At 38.0% G+C, this 12,390-nt stretch overlaps 1 protein-coding gene across 1 annotated transcript; it reads right to left on the reverse strand.

The window, feature by feature from the left end:
• Nucleotides 1–288: 288 nt before the first annotated feature.
• hadhab (hydroxyacyl-CoA dehydrogenase trifunctional multienzyme complex subunit alpha b) lies at nucleotides 289–9,220 on the reverse strand. Its single transcript, XM_026934436.3, has 20 exons — nucleotides 9,086–9,220; nucleotides 8,123–8,164; nucleotides 7,948–8,018; nucleotides 7,717–7,850; nucleotides 6,904–7,042; nucleotides 6,405–6,524; nucleotides 6,177–6,279; nucleotides 5,931–6,053; nucleotides 4,985–5,103; nucleotides 4,824–4,880; nucleotides 4,619–4,728; nucleotides 4,378–4,512; nucleotides 4,104–4,275; nucleotides 3,599–3,685; nucleotides 3,369–3,509; nucleotides 2,557–2,625; nucleotides 2,260–2,455; nucleotides 2,060–2,174; nucleotides 1,796–1,941; nucleotides 289–922 (listed from the first exon to the last, which is right to left on the reverse strand). Exons 1-20 carry the CDS (start codon nucleotides 9,153–9,155, stop codon nucleotides 777–779), a joined length of 2,295 nt encoding a protein of 764 aa, XP_026790237.3. The 5' UTR covers nucleotides 9,156–9,220; the 3' UTR covers nucleotides 289–776.
• Nucleotides 9,221–12,390: the final 3,170 nt, after the last annotated feature.

Consider the following 12,390-nt stretch of genomic DNA (forward strand, 5'->3'; position numbering starts at 1 on the left):
TAGGTTGCCAGATTCAAGAGTTGTGCTGTGTTGGGGTACGGGAAGTGGTCTTTTGGTGCTATTTAAAAGTTATAGCAAACTACACAAGCATGCATTTCATATTATATTCAGGTAATGCCTTATACAGCACAGTAGAGAATATAAATGAATAGTGGTGCTGTCTGTACTGAACAGGAAAATAGATTATGATAGCTGCTTAGCATTTGCTAGACTTGGAAGTTATTGGCAAAGTTGCAGCATGCATGCAAAATATTTATTAGAAAATACATATTCAAGAAATGCAAATCATTGACAAGTTTAAACATTTGATGTTTATTTTCTTACTGACTCTTTGCATGGTCTATCAGAGAGTGGTCCAAGTAAGTGCTAATATTTATCCAAATCAAAACAGTTAAATGTACACACAGCTAAACAAAAAAATGTAGCCTGCTGAATGAAGCGTAAGGAAATGAAATTATTGGTGTGTTTACTGGTTAAGATGTTTTCACTTAACCTTTACAGTAATGAAAGAAAGATCCAATCTGAAGTGTGCTTACTAACATGTACAAGCATTGGAAAAACACAGCTATGAAGCATGTTAAAATCAGACAAACAAGCCAAACACATATCTTTAATTCAGTAAAAATATTACTTTAATATTACTCATGGTCACATCATGTATTTAATGTTTTATTAACAAAAAGAGGTCTTTTACATAATTAACACATTGTGACCTCTAAGTGCAGCAGGTTTTCTGTTTACAAGAAAGAATTCATTGTTGGCACATCTTGACAAGGTCACTTGTGAAATTTTTTGCTTGGATCCTTGGCATGTTCAAGTAAAAGTGCGCATGGAGTAAACTGGTTTCCGTACACCTCCTCGAACCGTCTCATCTTCTCCACCAATTTGTCTGCACCGAAGCTGTCCACAAAGCGGAAGGGACCTGTAGAAGTAAAACACCATATTAAATATCATTTATACCACAGCACTGTTGAATACTCGAAATCTGATTGGTCAGAAGGTGTTGATTAATTCTGAATAACAGCACGGTATTTGGACGGAAGTTCTGGCTATAATTCAAATAATAGGTTTATGTTGATGCACTCATTCTAATACGTCTATAGTAAGTACTCATTTACTGGGAGTTCTATGGCAGACACTCCCACTCCTCATAAGCCTTTGTAACCTTTGCAGAAGTAAGGTTGTTCCTTCAAGTTCCAGCACAAGAAAGTATTCAGAGTAAAGGTCTTTGCAGTTTCTCAGTAACAAGCTGCATTCTTTCTGCCTTATTAACTTCAAAAGAAAGTGACGATTAATTATAGCTGCTATAATGTAAGTGATAACCGGAACAGACTTGTTTCACAGATATTTCACAACATTCAATGTAACTACAAATGGATAAAAAAGTATAGCAGGTCATTCTTTAATAAATAAAAATTGTAATCGTTGGCAAATTGCTTTCATGTAGGGATGCGTCACAAGACCCAGTCATTGATTATTTTCCTATAACAACATGCCCTGTGTCCGTTCTTTATTTAACGAACATTCATTCATTGAGTATTCCTTATCAGATCATCACTGCTATTTTGGCTTTTGTGAAAAAGACAGTTTTACAACAATGCTAAAATCAGTTAAAGAACTTGGTTCTAAAACTCAGTAAAACTAAGTTTTACTGGCTGACAGAGTGACTGGTTAATATGTATTTAATTTGTATTTAATTATTTTATATTATACACACACACACACACACACACACACAACTACCATGTTATACAATAAAACAAATAAACTATATAGTAACGTCTGAGATGCTCACCTCCAAGGCATGGGGGGAAGCCAAGGCCGAACACTGCGCCAATGTCGCCCTCCACTGGATTGGTGAGGATGCCCTCCTGTAGGCACAGCACAGCCTCGTTCACAAAGCGAGACACCAGTCTGTACTGCACGTCCGAGTCTGACGACCTGTGTCGAGAGAGACAGTTAGAGCACAGCTCTCCATCATGTGTAAGAAAATCACTGCAGAAGCAGAACTGCTTGAAAAGCTTCAATAGCAATAATGCACCTGCGCAGTAACACTTACACTGAAGGGTTTGCAGTTATCTTGTACTGCTCCAGAATGTCCCCTATTTCTGGGTTGACGTCTTTGCGTTTAAGTCCAGGTTGGTAAACATAGCACCCTTTACCAGACTTCCGGCCTAATAACGCAGTCACATACACACTGATCAACATTAGCGGCATTAATAAATATAATTTCAAGTCACACAGCTTGATTATCCTTGCCTTTGAATCCTTTCTCCACCATTGTTTTCAGCAGCTCAGGATTTCCTCCACCAAATCTTGAGCCGAAAGCTTTGCCCAGGTCCTCGGCCACGTGAGCGGCGACATCGATACCCACTTCATCAGCCAGAGTAGCAGCACCCACTGGGAAGCCAAACCCTGTAGTCAGAGAATCCAGCTTCTTGGGGTCCACGCCTTCCTGTGTTTTCAGGATGGAGCATAAGGCTTTAAAGTCTTTTATTTATAATCCTTTTTATAATTTATAACATGTATATTATAAATGGATAAAAGAAAACAAACCTGCAGTACTCTGACTGCTTCTGCTAACATGGGAGCTAAGCACCTGGTGGTATAAAACCCAGGTCCATCCTGCAATTAAAGTATTAGTGTTAATTACAGTAACGCAGACCAGAACATTTAGGAACATGAGACAATTTGTTGAGATTTAAATCGTTTCTGTATTTTTTAAATGCCTGCTGTTTATCTTATAAATTATATCGTAATGAAAAAGAAAAATGCAGAGGTGCTATATAATATGGGGGAAAGGGGGTGTAACATGCATGACCAGATTAGAATAAAGCTGAAATCAAACTTGAAAGTTTGAAGAATAGGAGCCAGCCTACATAAGTCAGTGGAACTGTACATAAAAATATAAAAGTACTGTACTGATGGGCCATCACATCTCACACCTCCTGAACATGGAAGGTCAAACTTGAGGTGCGTGCAGGATTGTTTTTTTATCCCACTCTCACCCACTCCTGAATGAATTAATTTTACTTCTACCTGTCTGTGATATTTTCTATTCAACTCATTTGGTTTTGTTTCCCAATATATGAACAAATACATAATTTAAAACACAGCAACCCTGTCCCTGCATGAATGATGGAATGCAGTTAACAAGTCACACAGAGCAATGCGAGCAATTCACCACGTCCAGTATAGTCCGTGTTAATCAATGTGGCCTTTTGCTTCATATCTGATTGCTTTCATGGCTTTTTTTGCTGATTCCCGCACAATACCAGTCCTGATGCACACGTCTAATTCATATATCAACCATAGCAGAGGTCAAAGTTAAAAACTCCTTCCTGTTTAGGGTAGCGAACATTACTCACCCCAACCACAATAATGACTTTGCCTTGCTTCAGGCCCACTGCTACAGCAGAGGCAGTGGTGTCCTTAGAGGTTTTATCAGTAGTTATGATCTCCAGAAGCTGCATCTTGTCCACTGGAGAAAAGTAATGCATTCCAATTACCTAAGACAAACCACATGAGTTAGTCATTTCACATACAGTTTAAAATTGATTGATCAATCTCAAAATAACGGGTCTAAACACTCACTGACCTTTTCTGGTCGTTTACTGGCAGCTGCGATGTCTTTGATTGGGAGAGCTGATGTGTTTGAGGCAAATATACAATGAGGAGGAATGACCTGTTGAAATAAAAATAAGTATCACTCATTGGAAATTTGGTTTAAAAAAAAAAAAAAAAAAAAAAAAAAAAAAAAGTGGTCATTTATGATCAAAATATTTAGGTACCAGCCTCTGTTTTCTTAGGAAACTCACCTTAACATGACTTGCATACTGTATGTGTTATGTACAATTTAACTAAACTGTAAAGTGCATTTAAGCATTTGAAGCTTTTTTGACAGGGAAAGAAATATTCAAGTGGTGGCTTACTGTGAGCATGGTGAGGCAAATAATTACTGTCATGTCATGTGGCACTTTATTACTTTTAACTTATGACACTTTCTTGAAATAAATAATGTAAATGCAGAACAGATTTAAAGGCCAAGTCATTAGTCTGACATTGGAAACAACAACTGAACATTCTGACCAAACTCTACTTACAGCTTCGACTTCATTTATGACTTTGTGTTTAATGGCGATATCCTCAAATACAGCTTCAATGACCATGTCAGCCTTCTGGAAGCCACTGTAGTCTAGCTGTCCTGTGAGGTTGGATAGTATGTTGTCCCTTTCAAATGAGGTAATGCTCTTCTTCTTTGTCTTATCATTTAATCTGTGACAAACAATTAGGGTGAACGTAACATTAGTACGCATACTGTATCACTTAAAATGTATTACCAATTACGAAAGAGTACATAGTTCAGTTCTTTCTCACCCTTTGTAAACCTGCTGCTGCCCTCGATTAAGTCCCTCCAGAGTGGTGTCCTTAAGAATGGTATTAATGCCTTTGTCCACAGAGACCTGGCCAATTCCTGCCCCCATCAGCCCTGCTCCCAAGATGGCCAGGGTTCTATGAAAAATGGATTGGTAAGCAATAAATTAATGAAACATTTAAGAGTTAGACCTATTCTTAAATAGGACTGATCTTAATCCTAAAATTAGACAGTAGCACTTACTTAACCTCCTTTTCAGGGGTTCCAAATCGGTTCTTCTTGCAAGCAACTTGGCCATGATAAAGTCCAATAAGTGCATTGGATTCTGGGGTCATTGCTAATTTGCCAAAGTTCTGCAAAGTAGAATGTTGGTTAAACATTTCAATTTACACTGTTATTAAAGTAATTTATCCAAACTGCACATTTTCTCTAAGTGAGTTTACTGTACCTGAGACTCTGCCAGGTATCCTGCATCTAAGCCCTGCTCTATGCCAGTCTTCACAGTCTATGGAGAAGAATTGTGAGGAAATTAGTGGATGGTTAAATAATGTTTCTGACTCTCAGTGGCATCCCTTCCACCCCCCAAAAAACAAAAACCCTACAGCATACCTCAATGATTTTCACAGGAGCAGGATATAGCCCTTTTGTCTGATTCATGACCTTGTTCTGCACAGTGTTGTAGATTTGATTACGCACAAACCCAAAGCTCATAACGTAGTCTTGTATTTCTGCAGAACAAAAAATGTTTTTCCATGGTCAGAAAATTAGTACAGAATAAGTAAAGAATAAAACATGATGGGGGGATGCTCTTATAGGAAAAGAATCAATGACGGGGTGGTGGGATGTGGGCCGACATGAAGCAGTGTTACTGTTACTATCCGAAGTTTATTACTTTCCACCACCAGCATGTCAAAGTGTTTTTCCCCCTCTTATACCACAGCAGTTTGACAATGATTACAATTTTTTAACATATTAATGAATTACATGTTTTTTTGATAACTTTCTATCCATTTATAGTTATATTTCATTTTGTGGAATATATGCAAGACACGTTCTTTATAAACTAGTTATAACATACATTGTAACAGCTATACAGTTCTTTCACAAGCCTTTGTCTTTTTTCCCCCTATGACTTTAATAAAACCAAAACAAAAAAAATGCAGCTTGTCATTTATTGAGAAAACAGAAGGCACAAGGTGCTCTGTTCTGAAGACTTTCCAATATCTGAAAACTTACTGTTACAAATTTCTGACACGCAAAATGTGTTATAAAATCTTAACTAAACATCTCCTTACAGAAAGTTTCACCATAATCATCACTTATACCTTAGATTAGAGTGTTCACCATACAAGTCCCTGTGAACAAGTTGTTACTATAGGAATGATAATGTATTAGAACCAGCGCATTAATATAAACATGTGCTTTGTCTGAGCTGCTGTTATGGAAAATGAATCAGCACCATCTGCCCAATCAGATTTGAGGATTCAACAGTGCTGTGGTATAAAAATAACATAATAAAAAAAAAAATGACAAAGGAATGAAATGAGACACATACTTTGCATCACACCCTTTTCTTTAGTGAGTGGGATTCTCTTGTCAGCAATTCCACGGGCACAGTCTACCGCTACTTCTTCCAAGTATTCAATGGTTCTCTCCTCTGGGTTCTTCAATCCAGGGCCTGAGTTTTATTTCAAAAAAGTAAAAGTTAAGACAAGTTTAAAAAAAATAATACTAATTAATTTTTTACTAAATAAAAAAAAAAAAAACTCCAGAAAAACATACACAAAAAATAGATTATTACCAAGTGGGTCAACCAGTTGGTGAATGAGCCCCATTTTCTTGGCTTTATCTGCACGAATATTCCTTCCTGTTAGCATCATGTCAAAGGCACTGGGTAGCCCAACCTAAAAAACAAACACCAAAAAGACTTGTTGGTCAACTACTGTAATCAGGGAATGCATGTATTTTTAGATAATATATAATATTTTAGAACATTTATGTCTAACTCTTTTAAAGAGTTGTCAGAGACCATTTTGGGAAGCCTCTGTGTTCCTCCAGCACCAGGAAGAAGACCCAGCATCACCTCAGGAGTGCCCAGAACTGTCTTCTTACTCTTTGTGGCCACTCTGTACTGGCAGGCGATGGCAAACTACAAAGCAGAGTGTGCAAGAAGATCCATCATCATGGTTTCAGAAAGAAAAAGGAAACTAGCAGACGATGTATATATTCAATCTATTTTAAAGCAAAATATTAAAATACAGTAATTCACACCAACATATATTAGACAGTATTATTCAGTGTAGAGGATCTTTAGATCAACTATTTTCTGATGTAATCAAAGGCAAGCTGATGAATGTGAAATAAAATATTCCATAAATCTCTACAACTTTATTTTAAAAAAATACAAAAATGTTTCTAATATTTTATTTTGTAAAATTATGATAAAGGTTCATCTACTACGAATTAAAAAGAATCTACTTAATACAAAAAATACTCAGACCAAAACATTGCAGATCTCGCTTCAGTACCTCTAGTCCTCCACCAAGACATGATCCATTGATGGCAGCAACAATTGGTTTTGGAGAATTCTCAATTTTCTCAAACATCTTCTGCCCCTCCTGAGAGAGTTTGCTTACTTCCTCTGCACTCTTACATGCCTGTATCATGCTGTTTACAAATGAGAAAGAAAAAGTAAAACAATAAAATGCACTACCTGGCCAAAGGTCTGTGAACACTTGACCATCACAGCTGTGGTTCTTCCCCAAACTATTGCCACAAAAGGTTGGAAGCAACCAATTATATAGAAGGTCACTGTATACTGAAATATTAAAGATTTCCCTTCAGAGGAACCCAATCTTGGTCCAGCATGAAATGTCCCTGTGCACAAAGCGAGGTCCATGTAGACATGGTGTGCCAGGATTGGAGAAAAAGAACTCAAGTGGCCTGAACAGAGCCCTGACCTCACTGAACCCCACTGAACCCATTTGGGATGAACTGGAACACTGACTACTCCCCAGGCCTCCTCACCCATCATCAATGCCTGACCTCACTAATGCTTTTGTGGCTATATGAGCACAAATCCCCACAGCCACGCTCCAAAATCTAGTAGCAAGCCTTCAAAGGGGGAACCAAATCTGAAATGGCGTGTTCAAAAAGTATATATGTGTGTGACTGTCAGGTGTCCACAAGCTTTTGGTAATATACAGTAGTATAGCACCATATGGTTATCAATTCCATTTGACAAAAAAAGAAAAAAAAAAAAAAAAAAAACAATGATGGGCTTACATTCAAAATGTAAACCTTTTCATAATACACTGTGATGTAGGAAACGTGTTACTAACTTGATATCTGCTCCTGCAATGAAGCAGCCAGGCTTAGAGGAGATCAGTACAGCGCTTCTGACTGCGCTGTCCGCCCAAATCTCATCAATAACTTCTGTCAGCTCCTTTTGCATTGTAACTGATAGCGTGTTCACCTGCAAACACGGAAATGAATGAAGTCTTAAATATATGTGGGTTTTTTTTTACAATTATAATAAATATAACAGTGTAGCTTGTCAAAGCAAAGTTTACCTTAGAATTTGGGTCGTTGATGCGAATAACAGCCACATCTCCCTTGACCTCATAGTTGACATGCGTACGAGCTGAATAAACACAGACAAGAAAAGTCATTTTAAAAATTCAAAAAGTGTAAAAATGAGGCCAATAATTCAAGTCATGTTAATTCTGGTTAGATTATAATATTTACCCATTAAGCAGGGAACAACACTGAAGCTTCTTCCAGACGCACCTTGGAATAAACAAGCAGAAATTAATAAAGTTAGACTATAGAAGTCAATGTATGAGAATTTATTGTAGTGCATTTGAATGTTATTTGTTACAAAAGTACATTAAAATTAGTCTTTGGTCAATCACAGTCATTTACTAATAACTGTAATAACAAGTTAAAAAAAAAACAGTTAAATATACTGTACTTAACAGTATATTACAGTTGTATTAGCACCTGTACTATTTAGTACTTATCCATAAGCGCTAAGGCACTGGCATGGAGGCGGTGGGCGGGGCAAAACCACTGGCAGTGCAGACTGCATGACCTTTAACCTACATTCTCCCCAAACTCTACATCACGAGTCATGACTTTGTTTTAACGATGAAAAAAGCATAACTGCTCTAAGAAATCTATTTTTAGACCATAAGAACTAGCTATTTTCATAAAACCATGCCAGAAAACGAAACACAGTCAACATTCAGGGGTTGAAGTCACTGAGGTATTAAGACGTAAAACAGTTTAGCAATTTAGCAAACAGAAGTAGTGTTCATAGTATTCTGTAATAGTACAATTTCTACTACAGCAGCAAGAAGAAGAAGAAGAAGAAGAAGCAAAAATGGCTCATCTCATTCATTTTTATGCGTACTTTCACTCAATGGTAGCAAACATGCTAAATTTAGCCGGCTAATTAGGTTAAGAAAAGTGCCTGCTCATTACATACATTTAATCCCTTTTTATACGAGCGTACTAACCAAACATTATACATATTCAGAAGGTAGACATAAAGGTGGCATAGAGTTAGTTATTCAGCAATGAGTAGCTGAACTTAGTTAGCAAGCTGCCTGAAGCTAAATCCTGAGGAATTTCATGCTGGAACGAAAATTCAAAGACTCCTGCAATCTACTGCAGAGCTCTGAGTATACAATTATAAAGTGCGTCTACCTGAAAGCAGTGTATATCTTCCCCTGACTGTAAGTCTGGACAGGACACCTAGAGCTCGTATCGCCGCCATCTTGGGAGGTCAATGCTGACAACCGGAAGTGAGAATAAAAAGCGCAAGGATTGCTGCTGGACCAATCACACAGCGCTCACACTGTTTTACCCCGCCCCCTCAGGCCAAGTCTACTTAAAGCAATTGCTTGTAAAGAAATTTACACAAATTTCTCATTACCTCAGCTGTAACTGATCAGCCAATTAAAAATATTTAATAAATATTATTTACATATTTATTAATTTATTATTTATTTTAAAAAGGTTTTTTTTTTTAAGTTTTATTAGTGAAATAAATTTGTACTGAGGGGTCTGTGGGATTTATTTAATATTTAAAAGGGTTCCTGTCTATACAAAGTTTGACCAATCCTGATCTAGAGGTTATAGATGTATATTGGAATTTAAATGTTAAGATATTAGCTTTAGTGCACCATCTTCATTTTTTTAGCCCCAAACTTTCCACTGAGAGAACACATTCATGGGTCCCCTGTGACATTTTTTATAGGCCTACCTGTTTTTGAGTGAGAAGGACTAGTCAAATAGAATGCTAATTATAAGAACTCATTATTAATGAATAATAGCTATAAAAATCTGGGCATTGTGGCGGATATTGTTGCCTAATCACAGCTCCAGGATTTCTTTCGGGTTCTCAGCTTTCCTCCAACATCCAAAAAACATGCTGGTAGGTGGATTGGCTACACTAAATTGTCCCTAAATGTGAATGAGTGTGTGAATGTGTGCATGTTGCCCTTTAATTCCCGCATCATGCCTAGTATTCCTGGGATAGACTCCAGAACCACCATGACCCTGACCAGGATAAAGCAGCTGCTGTAGATGAATAAATGAATAAAAGTAATTTTCTAACCTTTTATACTCCAGCACCTCAGAATAGGAAGACAAACTCTGCTAAGCAATTGTGAGAGAGTGGTGACCTCTTCTGGGGATACTGTTGAGTAATGGAAAGAGCACTTTGAGGAATTCCTTATACCTGTGGACATGCCCTCCAGGAGGCAGTGCCAAATCTCTGGTGCTTTGGTGTCCATATCGGTGGTTGAGGTTACTGTGGTGGTTACAAACCTTAACAGTGGCAAGGCTGCACAGATGGGATGAGATGGACGAAATTTGGCTGGAGATGTTAAAGGTACTGGACAAGGATGGGGTTGTGTTGTTAACACACCTCTTCAATGTTGCACGGATATCTGGGGCAGTGCCCTTGGACTGGCTAACTAAGATGGTGGTCCCTTACAGGACTACTATCTTAGTTTGTTCCACCATAAAGTTGTGTTCCACTTACAGGAGAATCACATACCTCAGCTTCCCAAGAAAAGACTATGCCAGTGTTCTGGAAAAGACTCCATCCTGAACCTAGGATTCAGGAGGAACAATACAGGTTCTGCTAATGCCATGGAACAGCAGTCCAGCTCTTTACTCTTGCACAGGTTTGTGAAGGGTCATTTGAGTATGCTAATAAAGTCTACATGTTTTCTGTGGGTTTGGTGAAGGCCTGTTATCATCTTGTGGGAGGTAATGCAGGAGTGCAGGGTATCTGGGTCACTTTGTGTGGTCTGGTCTGTATATGAGTGCAGTGGTCCTGTAGAGATCAATACTGAGCATAGCTGTGTCAGCATTTTTGATGTTAGTAAAAATTGGTTAAGGTGGCTGTCGGATTCTATCAAGGGTGTGTCTTGACTCCACTCCTGTTTGTGGTTTTCTTGGAATGGATATCAAAACACAGCTAAGGTTGGAGACGTGAACGGTCCTAGGGTTGGGCGTGTGTGTGTGTGTGTGTGTTATACTTGTTCTTTGCAGATGATGTTCTTTTGACACCATCCAAACTGGACCTCTGACACACACTCAAAAGTTTTGCTGATGAGTGTGTAGAAGCTAGGATGAAATTTACAGTAGCACCTCCAAGTCTGAGGCCAGGGTTCTATCCCAGAAAACGTGGGCTGCTCCCTTCAGGTAATTGACCTTGCCCCTGGTAGAAGAGTTTAGATACAGTGCCTCCAGAAAGCATTCACCCCTCGCACTTATTTCTCTTTTTGCTGTATTGCAACATCAAATTTAAGTATATTAGAATGGGATTATTTCCTGCTTATTCTGAAGTGACTCTCTACAGAAACAAATTTAAATCAATTAGTTAGAATTATTTAAAAATAGAAATTCTAAAAACTGCATAATTTAAAGTAGCCTTACTTTTAAAAGTCAAAGACTGGTATTTATAATTTTCTTGAGCACTCACAATAAATATGTTAAACAGGTACAACTGTGTTTATTACAAATCCACCTGTGTCCAACTGTATGGTTGCACAGTAAATATCTCTGACCTTTGAGAGGTGTCTCAGCTAAAATGGCAGATCAGATAAATCCTGCTGTCATGACGACCAAGGAACTACCCATGAAGCTTTGAGAGGTTATAAAAAGATCAGCAAAGATTTAAACCTTCTTAGGAGCACTGTAAAATCCATTATAATAAAGTGGGGGAAAAAAATATGCCACAACCCAGACACTACTAAGATCAGGCCGTTCTTCCAAATTGAGTGCACTGGCATGAAGGGCAATTCTCAGAGAAGTGTTCAAGAGGCCAGCTATAACACTGAAGGGGTCACAGAGCTCACTGCCTGAAATAGTAGAACCTGTGTAGACCTCAACAATATCATCAGCTCATCATCAGCTCTCTATGGTTGAGTTGAACAGAAGGAAGCCACTTCATAAAGGCATGTCTGGAATTTGCTAGGAAGCATGTGACAAAATCTGAGAGCTTTTGAAAAAAAGATTTTGAGCCATTTGATCTAAAAGCAAAGCATTACTTTTCACACAGACCAAATACAGCCCAACACCCAGATAACACCATTCTTATCATCAATGGTAGTAGCATCATGTTCTGAGGTTGCTTTTCAACAGGAGGAACTGGAAATCTTGTTGTCATCAAGGACAACATGAATGGAACCAAATATAATCAATTTTTTCCCCCAGTCAGCCCGAAAGCTGTCTAGGGTGAAAACGTATGTCCCAACAGGACAATGACCTGGAATGTCCTTCAAGGAATTGCTTGTAAAAAAAAAAAAAAAAGTTTTGGGAGAAAATGCTAAAATCAAAATGGGCAAAGCTCACAGATATATCTGAGATAAAAGGGCAATGCACTAAGTACTGACTCTAGGGGGTGTATCCTTATCAATTAAGCAGTGTTTTTAGATTTTTTTATTTATAAATCATTCTGAGGACAAAACACTCTACTACACCAATAATTTTCCACC

Source organism: Pangasianodon hypophthalmus, chromosome 10 (assembly GCF_027358585.1).
Source record: "Pangasianodon hypophthalmus isolate fPanHyp1 chromosome 10, fPanHyp1.pri, whole genome shotgun sequence".
Lineage (NCBI taxonomy): Eukaryota > Metazoa > Chordata > Actinopteri > Siluriformes > Pangasiidae > Pangasianodon > Pangasianodon hypophthalmus.

Coding starts and splice junctions, on each gene's coding strand:
- hadhab (XM_026934436.3), bottom strand. CDS start 9,155: ATGGCGGCGATACGAGCTCTAGGTGTCCTGTCCAGACTTACAGTCAGG. Junction 4,513..4,618: donor ACCCCTGAAAAGGAGGTTAA/GTAAGTGCTACT, acceptor CATTTTTCATAG/AACCCTGGCCATCTTGGGAG. Junction 3,510..3,598: donor CCAGTAAACGACCAGAAAAG/GTCAGTGAGTGT, acceptor GGTTTGTCTTAG/GTAATTGGAATGCATTACTT.